The sequence below is a fragment of the Myotis yumanensis genome, unplaced genomic scaffold (genome assembly GCF_028538775.1).
Source record: "Myotis yumanensis isolate MYYU_CA2020_CCGP unplaced genomic scaffold, mMyoYum1.0.hap1 SCAF_12, whole genome shotgun sequence".
In the NCBI taxonomy this organism is placed as follows: domain Eukaryota; kingdom Metazoa; phylum Chordata; class Mammalia; order Chiroptera; family Vespertilionidae; genus Myotis; species Myotis yumanensis.
The window spans coordinates 58,155,402-58,172,997 of NW_027223763.1; the positions used below are offsets into that span (position 1 = coordinate 58,155,402).

The 17,596-nt window shown below is 38.2% G+C and overlaps 1 protein-coding gene across 2 annotated transcripts in view; it reads left to right on the forward strand.

Moving 5' to 3' along the window:
- The window catches only part of CNTLN (centlein), a 253,134-nt gene that overhangs the window by 101,707 nt on the left and 133,831 nt on the right, over window positions 1–17,596 (forward strand). For both annotated transcript variants that reach the window (XM_070431720.1, XM_070431721.1), the window contains exon 8: window positions 6,297–6,491. In XM_070431720.1, coding sequence (XP_070287821.1) covers window positions 6,297–6,491 — 195 coding nt within the window. The remainder of the gene's footprint in view (window positions 1–6,296; window positions 6,492–17,596) is intronic.

Consider the following 17,596-nt stretch of genomic DNA (forward strand, 5'->3'; position numbering starts at 1 on the left):
AATTTTTTCAGATTTCAACATTTCTTTATTATTCCCCTTTATATGTGATTCTTCAAAATTAAAAATGAAATATGATTCAATTTGGTAATATTTAATATTTTGAGGGTTTTTTGGGCTGTTAAAGAGGAAACATTTAAAATATAGATATAAATTTATTCTGTAGGATATTTTTTATTTGAATTTTGATTACTACTATGAAACATACTAGGACTATAGCCCCCAAACCAGAATGGATTTGGAGAATGGAATTACTTTTCTATTATGAGAAATTATTTGTGGGATTCCAGTTTATAACCTAAAGCAGCCTTTCATTATAGAATTTGTGTGTTATTTTATTGGCAAATCTGCACAAACACAATGTGTATGGTGGTGAGGTCTTCAGGTCAATATTTCCCAAGGATTTTTCTCTCTTTATTTTGTGTGTTTCTTTTGAATAGTCATTCTACTTTCCAGTTGTTTTAGGATTTCCTCAAGAATGCTTACCCAGCTGTTTAGGTTTTCTGACTGACTCAGCAGCAATAATTATAGCTAGTACTTAAAATACACATCTTCATTGAATTCTGTATATTTTGTATCATGTACTGAGTTATTTATATGACTACGTTAGTTCCTATATAGGCCAACCCTATGAGGTTGATGTTATTCCCTCATAATAGTTAAGCAACCAAGGCGTAGAGAGGTTAAATTGAGCAGTCTGTGTTTTTGTTTTGTTTTGTTTAAACTTCCTCTTCTAAAAAATGCATCATAAAAATTCAATATCTGTAATTAATATAAAATAAACCATTAAGTAAACTTTAAACACCTACTTTTAAATGATGCTTTGGAACCATGCTTTTCCATCTATATTATTTGTTCCCTTTGGGATTCCATCAGGATGTGGATACCAAGTGAAAGAGTAGTCCTATCCTCTCCACTTCAAATAAACCAGCTCCACCTTTTTGTTTTATGTGAGATTGCCCATTATGCATTTGTTTCTAAACCAGTCTCCATTGCTAAAATGACATGAAAAATTGGACCTTGTTAATAAGTTAAATTTTTCTCTCTTTCATTTGCATATTTAACTCAAATATTTATTTCTTAATTTTTGCTTTCATATCATGGTAATTTATATTCCAATGTAGCATGTTATTCTCTGTGAAAAGAGCCCCATCATTATTTTTCAGCCACCGATTGTCCAAATTTGCTTTTTAAAAATTTTTCTCTAACATTGCAATTTTTAACTTTTTGATCTCCTTTAGATTTTTCATTTTCTGCAGGAGGTCTTGTTTTTCTTTTTTCCTTGAAAATGTATTCATTTTGGAGTTCAGGATTTTTTAATTTGGGAATGATCATACTGTTTTATTTATCACAAGTAAAGAGTGTGCTACTCTTCAGACTTCCAGTCTTCATTTATATCAAATTATTCATTCTAATCCTAGAGCAATTTACTTAATACTTGTCTCTATTCCTCTTCCACATATATTTTTCTAAAATTTCCTCCAATAAATGGAGTAATTTAATAGTCCATTCAACAATGAGATAAAACTGTTTACTTAAAAATTAAGATTTTCCAATATATTTTCACATAAATTAATTTATTTTTTTCCCAAATAATAATTGTGGCCTAGCTGTAAGACTCAGGTGAATAAAAAATAAATAAAATATTATATTAATAGTTTATTTCTAATTCTTACTAAGCTTGCTACTTTAAGAATTAGGTATTCTTAAGTTATTGTTTCTAATTAGTTTATGTCTGTTTCCTCTCTCTACTTTTTTTTGTTTCCCTCCCATTTCTCCTCTTTTTTCCATTATTAAGATGATTTCTATCATAGTATCCATTTCAGTATGTGAAGAGATAAGAAAAACTGTTGCCCAGCCCTAGCCGGTTTGGCTCAGTGGATAGAGCATTGGCCTGAGAACCGAGGGGTCCTAGGTTCGATTCCAATCAAGGTTACATGCCTGGGTTGTGGACTCAGTCCAATGTGCGGGAGGCAGCCGATCAATGATTCCCTCTCATCATTGATGTTTCTATCTCTCTCTTCCTCTCCTTTCCTGTCTGAAATAAATAAAATATACTTAAAAACAAAACAAACAAACAAACAAAAATCTGTTGCCCACAGTAGCAGGATGAGGGGTAAGAGACAAAGGGGAAGAGAGAAAACTGAAAAGAATTTTGAACACACGATAGAGGTGTGTCATATTTTTCCACAGATCTGTATAACAGACCATTAGTCCTATAAATAAAACTACGCAACAAGTAATGTTCATGGCTGCTCTGGAAGAAAAACACCCAGGAGAAATAAAAGTAAGCTAGTGTGTTTTCTTCCTCTGACTATGTAGCCATTTATATAAGTTCTAATAATTTTTCTACCTTTGTTGGTGTATACATGTGTACCTTTGAATAAAGGTGGGAATTGTATCATTATGATTTCTAGATCACCTAACATGTTTTGCGTTCTAAATATGTATTTTATCACCTTTTGTTCTATTTAATCATAATTATATGACATGAGCTAATATCAATCCAGGAGAATAAGGAGTTAGGTTATGCATAGTTTTAGTTTAAACTGCATGTTAAATCAGAACTTTGCCTTCTCATTTTTCTACTATAAAGAGATAAAATTTTTCACCTGTAGAACTTATTGTCTCAATCAGAGTAGCAAATAGTATACTTACTAAATATGGAAATTTTGTTTTTTAATCAAATTAGTTATTGGGTCACAGAGCATATATTTTTATTTTTTTAAGGTAAATAAAATACCATTTTGTTTCTCAGCACTAATTAAAAAATATGGGCAAAAGAATGCTGTAGTCTCAGCCCCTGAAAATTTAAGGACTTGAAGTTTGGGGCCCTGTTTCTGGAGATAACTTGCTTTCTGTCTCTTGGAAATCCTCAATCTTTTTTCATTTTTTAAATTTCTTCAACAAACTATTGCTTGAAGAATAATAAGCATAATAAGTTACTCAGGAATTATGAGGATGATACTTCTAAAGTATATAGGGGAATATATGATTAAATGTTTGCATAGGCCAGAATTTTGCAAAAGATGCTGATACATTCCATATTTATCGACTATTAGAGGGAAGAAATTGTAGAGAAAAGTTCCTCTGAAAACTGCTGTAAGCAGTTGTGATTGTTAATATGGAAAGAGTTATTAACTCAAGATGCCTAAACCATTGCAGATGAATGAAATTACTATATTATCTAATTTACTCACTTGAGAACTTTTTTTTTTTACCCACTCTACTGTTATTAATGAGATGAGAATAGATGGTACTTAGTCAGGGGACTGGAATATCCTAAACCGTTGCCCCTTGCAAGATCTAGAAAAATAAATATTCTATTATCCTAGGGATTCATCACCATAAAATATATTAGAAATGAAAAAATAATCTTACCTTCATTGAAGGCTTTTTTTTAAAGCCAAATTTACTGGTAGACTGGGCCTAGAATTAAAAATGGCTAAAGGCTGTCTTTGCATTCTTTACTCTAAGTTCACAACTGAGTGGTCTTATTCCTATTAAATAAGTGAAGCCCATGCAGCTATCAAAGAAAATATGCAAGTAGGAGATGTACATTGGAATATGAATAAGGAAAAAGAGAGATTTTGTCCTAATTCCCGGAGCAGGGCTGGTCTAGGTCTAGATCATCTATTCCAGGCTTTCTCAGTTCTTTTTTATCTGTTGCTTGGAAGGATGTTTCAGAGAAAGACAGAGCTTGCCTCAGTTTCTAGAGTTGCCTACTCAGTGATATCAGATCAAGCCAGAGCAACTTCTGAATAGGAAGGAATACAACTGCATAAGCTGCATGGCAGAGAGAGCAAAGTAGAGAATACAGAAGATTGCTGTTAGTCTTCATTTTTATGGAAACAAGACAGAAGAGACAGGAGACAAGGAAAAAGACATTAAGATAGAGCCTTCTTCCATAAATGATTAGGCACAGAGCCTTATTATCTGTGAAGGAAGATCTCAAGACATGACACTCAAGAGAAAAATATACTTTATCCTTGGCACCAATGGAAGTAAATTGATTCTCAGTCCTGATTGTACATTATCATCATGCCTGCACCTTGAGCAATGGGAGGGAAATGAGTTTTTCTTTGTCAATACTTATCAACATTCACGATATTCTCAAATATCCGAAATCTGTAAATTCTTATTTATGTATTTATTTATTTATATATTTTATTTATTATTTTTTGGTTAATCCTCACCCAAGGATATTTTTTCCATTGATTTTTAGAGAGAATGGAAGGGAAGGAGGGAGGGGGAGAGAGAGAAACATCGATGAGGGAGAGAGACACATCGATTGGTTGCCTGCCTCCTGCACACTCCCTGACCAGGCCAGGGATCGAACCTGCAACTCAGGTAATGCCCTTGACCAGGAATCGATGTGCGGGCCGTCACTCTAACCACTTAGCAACATCAGCCAGGGAGTAAATTCTTTTTTCAAATATATTTTTACTGTTGTATAATTTGAAATCTATAAATTCTTTAATAATATTACTTTCTATAATTTTCCTCCAAAGATGTTAATTTGTACTGATTGGGTAAGGCTGGTTAGTACTAATAAAGCATACAAATAAGAGAAAGTGGTTAAATAACTTTTCAATGGAATGTTTGACTCTGTATGCTCTTGGGTAGACCTTCACTCATCCTAGTTTCAAACCTTTCAAGTCAGCTTAGCTCTTGTCTCCAGATTTTGTGCATTTCTTTTCCTGCCCTGAACTCAGTCATGAAAGCAGCAACAGTACAGGTAGGTCACTGTAGGGCCTACTCTGATCCCTTCATTGTTCCTCAAAGCTGTCAGGTTTCTACTCGCTCTTCCCTCCTAGAATATGTGACGGTATCAGCTGTGGAAAGGACATTGGACATACTTCCTGGTATAAAGGTAATTGGAAAGGAAAGTACAAATTTATGTCCTGAAATTCTTTATAGATCATATTGGCAACCCTTCCTTTATAAAAATTGCTTAGACTTTGGCTGTAAAGTGAAATGGATTGTTTAAAGTATCTATAATAATATAGAGGTATAATGCCTTATAGAAAATTAAAAAGTATATTGAGCTAATTACATGTCAGAGGAATGGTTTGGAGAATCTTGTTTTTATGGCAAAGTATATGTCTGAGAAAAAGCATTAAGAGATTTCACAAGCCTTTTTTGATTGTAAACTTTTAGAAATTAAAGTATAGCATACATACATAAAAGTACTGTGCCATCTTTTGTGTAGTTAGATTTCTTTCCATAAAGCAAGGCCTAATGGAAGATTCTCCCCATGTAAGAACCTGCTATATTAGCTACATAATTTTGAGATCCCGTTGGGGATTTTACTTTGGTTACAAGATCTTACTGTTAGCCATATATATATATAGAGAGATCTCACTATCAGCCATATATATATATCTATATAACAACAACACAAATCTTAGCTCTTGGATCACTTTCTCAGTTTCATCAACAAATATACATATAGATTCTTTATTTAAATCAGTTACCACAAAGTGAATTAGGTCACATTAAATCACAATCAAAAGTTGGGTTTTTCATCAGAAATAAGTTCATGAGTATTGGAAAACTACCATTGTTAATCATATATGACTGCTTGATGCCACTTATGTACCATGTGCTATCTCACAGTTTTAATAAATTCTAATTTTAAATTTAATGCACATTGCCTTGAGTTAAAAAATTAAAGTTATATATCATGCCTTCAGAACATTGCTTCTATTTTATCACACTTTGTTCAAAGTCTTTAATAATTCCCTGTTGTCTATGGGGTGTCTTTACCTTCTGTCTATAGTCTTCTTGCCTGACTTTATCTCTTACCATTTCTTCTGTCCCTCCTCACCTATTTTAGCAGTAGATGCTAATTTATCCTAAATGGGAATATATCAGTTAAGGTCCACCTTAACGAACTTTCAATGAAAGACTCTTGTTTTTTATTTCAAATGTGCATATTAAGTGTAATTAGGTTGATATGTCTTATGCTCCCTTTCTGTCCTTTCCTGTCACTGTACATTATTTTCTCACATTTCTGCCACTGTTAGAATGACCTTTTATTTTCATTCCATTTCTATAATACCACCAATGGCTCAGTTCAAGTCATTTTTTTAATGGAACCATCCAAGATTAATATAGCTAGCTTAAATTGTTTCCATCTTCCTTAGAAATTTAGTACATTTTCCTATATTATGCTGGCCAATAATCATATTGCATTTTTAAATATCAGTTATGGTTTTATATTGAATGCAGGACTATCATGAATATGTATATTTTTAATTGGTTATTAATAGATTTGGATGTATTTTTCAAAACAGCTTTACAATGAGTTACATATTTGTTTTGAAACCACAAAATCAAGTGAAGCTATGCTCCGGCAAAGTGTTGTTAGCCTTCAGGATCAGCTATTTCAAAAAGAGCAAGAAAATGCTAAGTTAAAAGAAAAGCTTCAGGAATCAACAGGAGCACCTTATTCTTTACCTCAAGAAAGCGATTCAGATCACTCAGAACAGGTGAGAAATGTTTTCTAAAAAATGTTGCCCATAGCAATATCATATTAAATCCTCTCCTACAATTGACTAAAACTAAAATTTTAAATAATTTTGTAAGTATTAGGGAATAAGTTGTGGCAGATAGTTTTCATTGTGCTATTTTTTATAATCTTTGTATACATGAGTATTATACATAATATGGACTCATGTAGAAATGCATCTACAGGTTAAGTCTGGAATAGTTATTGTGATTATACATTTTGCTAATTTACACTAATGAAGAGAAATTAATAGGTCATGGCCATTTTGAGACTTTTTAACTGAATGAGTTAATAGAATGGAAAGAGTATTGGATGGGAAATGTCATAAAGTACTTGTTATAATGGTATATGGCACTTAATACCTTTTAGTCCCAGTTCTGCCACTGCCTTGATGCGTGATTTTTAGACAGTTCTAAGTTGAGCTTTCTACCTATATCCTGTGTTATTAAGTGAGGCAGTACAAATGTATAGATAAATATGCAGGTTCAGAATTCAAATAAATCTGGGATCAAATGACAGCTCTGCCTGTGAGCTTTGTGTACTTGAACAAATGTCTTCTAACCCTTTCAGCCAAAGTTTCCTCACAAATAAAATGTTGATAACAGTGGTATCCATGTCATAGAGTTTTTGAGGATCAGTATTATAATTCATGACAAGTGTAGAGTTTGACATATAGCAAATATTCATTTGTACTTCTTTTTAGATAATCTTTAAGGTAAGTTTCATCTCTAAATATATATTGTAAAAATACTTATACCTATACATTTATTTGTGTTTTTAAGCACCCACCATTCCTTTAAATTTTACTATTTATGAATTTAGATCAGAAATGGAATTAACACAAACAGGTAATTGGGTGCTTAAATGTTTATTAATGATTGAAGAACAGTAACTTTCAAACCTAGTATATTTTGTCTTACTAATACATTTTAAAATTGTATTTTTTTATGTTGCATATTTTGGACATCAGATTCACAGAATTTCATTAATTATAAAATTTGTATCATGGCACAGTATTATGTTATATGCATAGGCCTATTTAATTAATTTGTTGATTTATCATATTAAACATCCTTGGTCTCACCAACTAATCCAAGGACTGTAACATTACTAATGACTGGTATTTACTTGTATGCTCCTTGCTTATTTGGTACTCTGATTCTCTCACCAGACATGACTACTAAACTGTTAATCATTTTGATGTTTTTTTTAAAAATATATTTTTATTGATTTCAGAGAGGAAGAGAGAGATAGAAACATCAATGATGAGAGAGAATCATTGATCGCCTGCCTCCTGCACGCCCCCCACTGGGGATCGAGCCTGCAACCCAGGCATGTGCCCTTGCCTGGAATCGAACCCAGGACCGTTTAGTCCGCAGGCTGATACTTTATCCACTGAGACAAACCAGCTAGGGCCATTTTGATTGTTTTAAAAAAGTTTTAGCACATATAAATTTATGTGGAAATTGTATATTGTTTATTTTGTCATTTCTAAAAATGTATCATACTGTATTCTGACTTGGTGTTGGGCAATTTTGGCTCATTATGTTATTAAGATTCATCCATATTGTTTGGTATAACTGATCACTTATTTTTAATGATTTAAATATATATATACATTACGACCAAATGACTGAATGACCAGTTGCTATGATGCGCACTGAACACCAGGGGCAGACCCTCAATGCAGGAGCTGCCCCCTGGTGGTCAGTGCGCTCCCACAGCCAACCTCCCATGGTGGGCCAACCTCCCGCAGCCCTCCCCACCCCCGGCCTGCCAGCCCCAATCATCCCCATAGGGACTTGGCAAGACAGCCATGATTGGCCCCGATCACCAGCCAGGCTGAGGGACCCCACCTGTGACCGAATTCATGCACCGGGCCTCTAGTTTTCTTATATGTGATTATATCTTAACTATTTATACGTTCATTTGTAGATGAGTATTTGGGTTATTTCCATTTTTTGGCTATTCCTATATAATAAAAGGGTAATATGCAAATTGACCCTAAGGGCAGAATGACTGGGAACAACCAGTCGCTATGATGTGCACTGACCATCAGAGGACAGACACTCAACATAGGAGCTTCACCCTGGTGGTCAGTGTTCTCCCACAGTGGGAGCTCCGCTCAGCCACAAGCCAGGCTGACGGCAGCCAATGCAGCGGCAGTGGCGGGAGCCTCTCCCTTCTCCTTGGTAGCTCTAAGGATGTCCGACTGATGACTTAGGCCAGTGTTCGGCAAACTGAGGCCCCTTGAGTGTGGCTCTTCCACAAAATACCATGTGTGGGTGCGCACGTACAGTGCAATTGAAACTTTGTGGCCACACTCAAGGGGCCAAAGAGCTGCATGTGGCTCTCGAGCCGCAGTTTGCTGACCACTGGCTTAGGCCCACTCCCCCGGGGAGCGGGCCTACTAGTAAGCTGACAGGTTGACATCCCCTGAGGGCTCGTGGGCTGCCAGAGAGATGTCTGATTGCCAGCTTAAGCCCCATCCCCTTTTCTCATTTATTCTGTTAACATGGTGAATTACATTGGTTGATTTTCAATTATTTAATTGTGTGTTCCTGAAATAAACCTAACTTCATTGTGATGTTTTATTATTTTTATACTAGAGGCCTGGTACACGAAATTCATGCACTGGGGGGGCGGGCAGTCCCTCAGCCCGGCCTGTGCTCTCTTGCAGTCCGGGACCACTTAGGGGATGTCCGACTGCTGGTTTAGGCCCATGGGGATCAGGCCTAAACCAGCAGTCAGACATCCCTCTCGCAATCCAGGACACTGCATGCACCAGTGACCATACTTTTCATACAGATGAAAGGCATCTTCCTGTTGTATGGGCAGCTACATATTTTTGCCCTGATTATAAAAAGTAGTACATAACATGATCCTTCTGAGGCAGTAGTACCATTTTCACCATTTTATGGGTGGAAAAACTGAAGCAGAGAGAAGTTAAGTAATTGGCTTTGTCACACAGTTATAAGTGTCAGAATCAGGGCTGACCACAAAATGTGCAAGCCAGAGTCCATGCATGTCATCGCTGCATCATCCTGTTTTTTCAGTGTTAGAGTAGTCTTGCCAGTTTTTTAATTTTTAAATCTCAGAGACTGTTCCTAATATATAGGAATGCATGTTCATCCCCATGTAGAATAAATAGGATGTGGAAAGTTTGTAGATTTTTCTGATGAATTAAAATTAAGCAGCCATAAATCTCTTTTTCAAATACTGCAGAAGCCAACTTCCTTGTTGAACTGTGTGTGGGATGTAGCAGTTTATAAGCTATGACATAGTCACTCGCAATCCAGGACCCCTCGGGGGATGTAGCAGTGCACCAAGCAGCAGGTGGCCAGGGAGGAGCCTGAACTGGGGCCAGGTGTCCTGCCACTCACTCTCATCCCGGCCCACTATGCCTGCTGCCGCTGCTCCCCACTGGGTAGTGTTGCTGCGGAGTCAGGAGAGGCTCCTTTCGCCACAGCTGCTCTTGCTAGCCATGAGCCCAGCTTTGGCCTGAGCGGCGCTCCCCCTGTGGGAGCGCACTGACCACCAGGGGGCAGCTCCTGCATTGAGTGTCTGCCCCCTGGTGGTCAGTGGGCATCATAGCAGCTGATTGGGTTATGCCTTTTTTTTCTGGAATCTTGCTTGTTAGATTTTGCTGTCAAGGTGATACTGGTGTCCTAATATGAATTGCAAAGTATTCTCTTTCACTTCAATAGAAGAGTCTGTGTAAGACATATTTTTTATTTGATAATAAACACTCAGTGCTTTCCTTCTAAGATAAAGAACAGGTCAGTTCTATTCAATATTGTATTGGTGATTCTAACTAGTACAATAAGGCAAGAAACAGCCCTGGTGGGTGTGCTTCAATGGTTAGAGTGTTGGCCTGCAGAACGTAGGGTTGAGGATTCAATTCCCGGTCAAGGGCACATACCTGATATTTTAACACCTCTCCTTGCCAACTGATAGAAAAACTGATTAAAATAATTAAACACAAAAATCCCAATCTCTCTCTCTCTCTCTCTCTCTCTCTCTCCCTCCCCCCCTTCTCTCTCTTTCATCTGTCTCTGTCTCCTTCCCCCTTTCTCCCTTCCAATCTCTCTAAAAAAAAGTCAATGGGAAAAATTGACAACAAAAAGGAAGAAACAAAAGCATAACAATTAGAAATAAAGTAAGACTTTTTTAATTCACAGACAACATAATCATGTGTATAGAAACCCAACTTAAAAAAAAAACCACAGACTGAATCTATAATAAAGCTCCTAGAAATAGTATGTGAATTTAGCAGTGTTGCAAGATACAACATCAATTTAAAAAAGTCAGTTGTATTTCTAAATACTAGTAACAAATAACAAGAAATTAAAGAGTACTATGTTTAATAACATCAAAACCTATGTCATAATTAAGGATAAATTTGACAAAATATACACCAGAGCTATCCTATCTAATAATAGAGAAACATGGTAATTAACTGTACCTCCGCTACCCTTCCCATTGGCTAATCAGGGCGATATGCAAATTAATTGCCAACCAAGATGGTGGCCGGCAGCCAGGCAGCTTGAAGCGAACAGGAGGCTTGTTTGCTTCAGTGACGGAGGAAGCCAACGTTCCCTGCCTGCCGCTGCTGGGCTCTGAGCTTGCAGTTTAAGAAACACTGTTGCAATTATAGAAGCTAAAAAACCCAGAAACCTGCTTTCAGCCAGCCGGGCCTCAGAGCTGGAGTTGAAACAGTGTTTCGATTATAGAACCCAAACAAACCAGATACCTGCTTTCAGCAGCCGAGGTCTCAGAGCTGGAGCCGAGCCTCAGAGAGAAAGCCAGCTCTCAGTTCCAGTGACAGCCATAGAAGGTAAATAAATCTCAGAATAAAAGAAAAAAGATAAAAAGGACAGGTTGGGAGCTTCAGTTGCCCGATAGCCTGAAAACGGCCCTCAGCCCCTCACCCAGACTGGCCAGCACCCCAGTGGGGACCCCCACCCTGAAGGGGTTGTGACCAGCTGCAAACAGCCATCATCCCCTCATCCAGGCTGGCCAGGAACCCCAGTGGGGACCCCCACCCTGAAGGGGGTGTGACCAGCTGCAAACAGCCATCATCCCCTCACCCAGGCGGGCCAGGCACCCCAGTGGGGACCCCCACCCTGAAGGGGGTGTGACCAGCTGGAAACAGCCATCATCCCCTTATACAGGCTGGCCAGACACCCAAGTGGGTCCCCCACCCTGATCCAGGACACCCTTCAGGGCAAACCAGCTGGCCCCCACCCGTGCACCAGGCCTCTATCCTATATAGTAAAAGGGTAATATGCCTCCCAGCACCGGGATCAGCGGAGCCGCGAGGCCTCCTGGCACCAGGATCAGCGGAGCAGTGAGGCCTCACTGCCCCTGTGTCAAGCGGAGCTGCGAGGCCTCCTAGCACCAGGATCAGCGGAACAGTGAGGCCTCACTGCCCCTGTCTCAAGTGGAGCCTCGAGGCCTCCCAGCACCAGGATCAGCAGAGCCACGAGGCCTCCCAGCACTGGGATCAGTGGAGCCGCTAGGCCTCCTGGCCCCTGGAGCAGCGTGACGGGGCAGAGCCCAAACCCCCTGATCACCCTGTGGCTCTGTGTGTGACAAGGGGCGGGGCCACTACCTCCTTATCTGCCCTGCTCTGTTCATGACGGGGCAGCGCCCCAACCCCCTGATCGGCCCTGCTCTGTGCCTGATAGGGGGGAGCTCCCCAACCCCCTGATCATCCCTGCTCTGTGTGTGACAGGGTGCGGTGCCCCAACCCCCCCATGGGCCCTGCCCTGAGTGTGACGGGGGGAGTGCCCCAACACCCTGATCGGCCCTGCTCTGTGGGTGACAGGGGGCGGCGTCCCAACCCCCTGATCGGCCCTGCTCTTTGTGTGAAAGGGGGCAGCACCCCAACCCCCTGATTGGCCCTGCTCTGTGTGTGACAGTGGGTGGTGCGGCAACCTCCCCATTGACCCTGCCTTGAGTGTGACAGGGCGCGGCGCCCCAACCCCTCAATTGGCCATGCTCTGAGCCCGACCAGGGGCTGCACCTAGGGATTGGGCCTGCCCTCTGCCACCCGGGAGCGGGCCCAAGCCAGCACGTCGTTATCTCCTGAGGGGTCCCAGACTGTGAGAGGGCACAAGTGAGGCTGAGGGACACCCCCCCTCCCCCGCCAGTGCACAAATTTTTGTGCACCGGGCCTCTAGTATATTAATAAAAATGAAACAGCAGAGTAAAATTCAAAAACATACAAAAATGGACAGCTATGCCAAATTCATGAATCAGATGATGAAGTATTCTTAAGATGTCAAGTCTCCCCAAATTGATCTATCACATTATCCCAATTAAATTCCAGGAGGCTGTTTTGTTTTGTTTTTACAAGCCAATTCTAAAATTTATTGGAAAATACAAGGGATCTAAAAAAGCAAAGTCAAGTTTCATTTTAATTTTAATTTTTTAATTAAATCTTTATTGTTCAGATTATTACAGTTGGTTCCTCTTTTTTCCCCCCATAGCTCCCCTCCACCTGGTTCCCACCCCAACCTCTGCCCTTACCCGCCCCCCACTGTCCTCATCTATAGGTGTACAATTTTTGTCCAGTCTCTTCCCGCATCCCCCACACCCCTTTCCCACCCGAGAATTGTCAGTCCACTCCCTTTCTATGACTCTGATTCTATTATATTCACCAGTTTATTCTGTTCATCAGATTATTTATTCACTTGATTTGTAGATTCACTTGTTGTAGATATGTATTTGTTGTTCATAATTTGTATCTTTACCTTTTTCTTCTTCTTCCTCTTCTTAAAGGATACCTTTCAGCATTTCATGTAATACTGGTTTGGTGGTGATGAACTCCTTTAGCTTTTTCTTATCTGTGAAGCTCTTTCTCTGACCTTCAATTCTGAATGATCGCTTTGCTGGGTAAAGTAATCTTGGTTGTAGGTTCTTGCTATTTATCACTTTGAATATTTCTTGCCACTCCCTTCTGGCCTTTAAAGTTTCTTTTGAGAAATCAGCTGACAGTCGTATGGGTACTCCCTTGTAGGTAACTGACTGTTTTTCTCTTGCTGCTTTTAAGATTCTCTCTTTGTCTTTTGCTCTTGGCATTTTAATTATGATGTGTCTTGGTGTGGTCCTCTTTGGATTCCTTTTGTTTGGGGTTCTCTGTGCTTCCTGGACTTGTAAGTCTATTTCTTTCACCAGGTAGGGGAAGTTTTCTGTCATTATTTCTTCAAATAGGTTTTCAATATCTTGCTCTCTCTCTTCTTCTGGCACCCCTATAATTCGGATGTTGTTATGCTTGGAGCTGTCCCAGAGGCTCCTTACACTATCTTCATATTTTTGTATTCTTTTTTCATTTTGCTTTTCTGGTTGGGTGTTTTTTGTTTCTTCGTATTTCAAATCTTTGACTTGATTCTTGTGATCCTCTGTTCTGCTGTTGGGAGCCTGTATAATATTCTTCATTTCAGTCAGTGTATGCTTAATTTCTAGTTGGTCCTTTATCACAACATCGAGGGTCTCACTAGATTTCTTGAGGATCTCACTACATTTATTGGCGGTTTCTCGAAAATTCTTGAAAAACCTTAAAAGTGTGGTTTTGAACTCTATATCCAGTTGTTTGCTTTCCTCCATTTCTGTTATTTGTGTCCTGTTTCTTTGTCTCTGCATTTTTTATGCTTCCTTGTGTTGATGAAGTGGTTTTCTGTGCTAAGTGTCCTCTGGGGCCCAGTGGTTCAGCCTCCCCAATTACCTGAGGAGGACACTCTTGGTGCTCCCCCTTGTGGTCTTTGTGCACAGTCTTGTTGTAGTTAAGCCTTGATTGTTGTAAGTAACGCTGGGAGGGATTGGCCTCCAGGCCAATTGGCTGTGAGAATCAGCTGTGTCTGCAGTGGGAGAATTCTGTCCTGGAGCTCTAGGGAGGTGCTAATCTAGCCTCTGCCTGAGGCTATCCAGCAAACGCCTCTGTGCAAGGCTTGGGCAGGGTGGGTCCCAAGGGATCAACAGGGCGGGCGGAGCGAGCAGTTATGGCTGCTCTCAGTCCTGCCTTCAGAGGTCCCCCTTCTCAGTGTCCCAGCAATTGCTGCAAGTACCTCCGAGAGAAAGCTGCCCTCGAGTTCCGACTGATACCAGACAGTCCCGCTTCTCCCGTATGAGTCTAAGTCCCCAGAGACTCGTCTGGAACTAGAGCTCAGAGCCTGAGACTCCCTCCCGATTGAAAAAGACAACCGCACCCTCAGCCGCTATCCCGCTCTGCGTGCGCCTCTGTACCTTAGTATTTTACTTCCACACCGCACCTCCTCTGATTCTCGGTACGCTTTTCTCTTTCCTTCTAGTTGTAGAATTTCCACTCAGCCAGCCTTCCTGTGGTTCTGGGTGATGTCCGTTCCATCTTTTAGTTGTATTTTTGAAGTGGTTGTGCCAGGCAGCTAACTCCGGTGTTTACCTATGCCGCCATCTTGGTTTTCTGAAAACATTTTTTGACTGCTAATAGTTTAACATAGAAATGTATCATTTTTACCTAAACACTTTCCTACTCTAGGACATTTAACTTATTCCAAAAATATATTTTGTTTCCTCTTATTTTGATGCTATAATGAACATTTTCATTTGTATATCTTTATTCTCATCTCCAGTTGTTCCTATCAGATGAATTCTTAAAAGTAAAATCCCTACGTCAAAGATTATGAACCTAAAGCTTTTGCATATACCATGCCAAACTATATTTCAGAAAGATTAAACCAAATCATTTGCCCATCATATATGAAAGTGCCTACTTTTAATAAACTTGGAAACTTATTAGCATTTAAAAACAGCTTTGCTAATTTATCCTTTTTGTTTTTCAACTCTGGAAACTAGTGAGATTTTTTTCACTTTTACTTTCCACTTGGTTTTCTTTTGTATATGTTCTATCCCTTTGTATTTTGTTTTTTTTTTTGTTTTGTTTATTGATATACATGACCTCTTAAATATATATTAAGGAAATGAGCTCTGTATAATATTTATCACAGGTGTTTTTACAGTCTATTGTTTGTCTACCTTGTTGATGCTATCTAAACTTTCTAGACTTAGTTCTAAGATAATTGTTGAGAACTTTTTCCTGAAGGTTTTTTCCTTGAGATTGAAATGTGTAACTCTTTCGTGCATTACCCAGTATTAAAATTTATTGTTTTTCTTGTCTGTCTCCTTTCTGGACCGTGAGCTCCTTAAAGGCAAGGATGCTTGGTGTCTTATGCTTTTTACCCACACTGTTTTTTATAGTGATTGAGATTTTAATTTCAGTGAATGCTCACTGAGTGAACACATGAAAATATGTATACCCTGGTTTAATACCCATTTAGCCAATCCCACAATGATTAAATTTTCTTTGACACAACAATTCCAGTAAGTTAGAGTTGTAATGAGTCAGCTTTTACAAGGGATTATCTAGTTGTGATGTGGACTAAAAAAATTCTGTTGTCTTTTCATTAGCAGTGCTGAATTGATTTTGTACAATTTTCTAACACAATAAAGGAGAAAAAAGGTCTAGTATTAGTTAGCTTTGTTTTCTGGCCACTCAAAGAGTCTAGTATTGATAGTGGCTATTTGGCATAAATGACAGTATTTTAATGTATCAGTTGATAGGAGATCAGATTGTAGTACCTTAACTTAGACTCAGAATGCTGTTAAACCTTGTCATACTGTAGTTGGGAAATAATTATGCCAGAGTTAATAATTGGCTTGCTTTTATGATTTTTATTATCATTTCAGTTATACTTTTTTTGCATTTTCTACATGGAAGATACCAATCTTATACTTTTGCTAGGTATTTTACTGTTACAGCATCAAAATAATTTTTTAATTAGGCCAAGGTGTCATATATACTTTTAAATTATGCATATCACCATCATATTTCACACAACTAAATTTTAATTTATATATAAAAATTCATTTTGAGAAGTTGATTTATTTGGCAGCATTATTTTAAGTGAAAACTGCTCTGTAATTTACTGCTTGATTTAATTATACTCAACTAGTTTATATTTTTAATTCATTTGTATAGGTAGACATGGCTATAGAATTATATGGGAAGTTATCTCTTGACAGTTTCATCTTTAGTCAAATATCAGGAGAAAGCAACTTACCAATAAAATAATGTTATGACATGATTTTTAAACTTGATGAAGAACTTTTTTTATTTAAATAAAAAATTTGAAGTCTTTATGTGTTAACTAAAATTTTTTCTGAAGCATTATATTTACAAAATTTGAACTCATTAGAATCGTACAACTTTACTACCATGCATGAAAATAAACTAATAAATATTTTGATATTTTAAGCCTGCTTTAAGTTCCAAGCAGAATAAAACAGCCAAAGATATAAAAATCTAGAAAGTTAGCATACATAATGGAAAACACAACTCAACTTTAACTACTCTATAGTGGCACTTCTCTTGCTGCTGTAATAAAACTTAAGAATGTTTTAGTGATTTTTTTCCCTACTATTATTCAAAATTACATTACCCTTAGTGAAATCTGAATGGCTTTTAGCGGATTAATTAAACTGTAGCTGGTTTGCCATCTGGGTGCAGCTTGTTTAGCTGCCTTCCCATGGAATAAAGTCTATTTTTTGTTAGAATACAGCTGCTAGGCTTACTTTCTAAAAAACAAATAGTTTATGCTTTCTTACATGAGATTTGTGATGAAACTCAACTTGTAAAATGTAAAACCCTATTGCCTTTCTTTTTAAAGATTATAGTAGTAAAACACAAGCTTTTTTCTATTCTTTATAAATTTGTAAAAAATATATTTTGTGTCTTGATAACTTGTAATATTAAGTAGTTCCTAGGTTTAGGCTAGATGTGAAAAAAAATGAAGAGGGAATTAACTAAATCTGATTTTTATGGCTCAAGTGGTTTCATTAAATTAGAGAGCTCTGTGTTGTTCATTAATGAACTTGTGCCATATGCTTTAACTGTTCTGGTCAATAGCTGATAAAGAGAAGCTTGTGGGTTCGCTTTTTCTTGCTTTTTTTTTTTTTTTTTATAAAGCTGGATAAAAATATCCATGTGATGGGCTTTTATCAAAGGAGTTACTTTGAATTCAGTAACTACTGCTGAGGCAATATGGC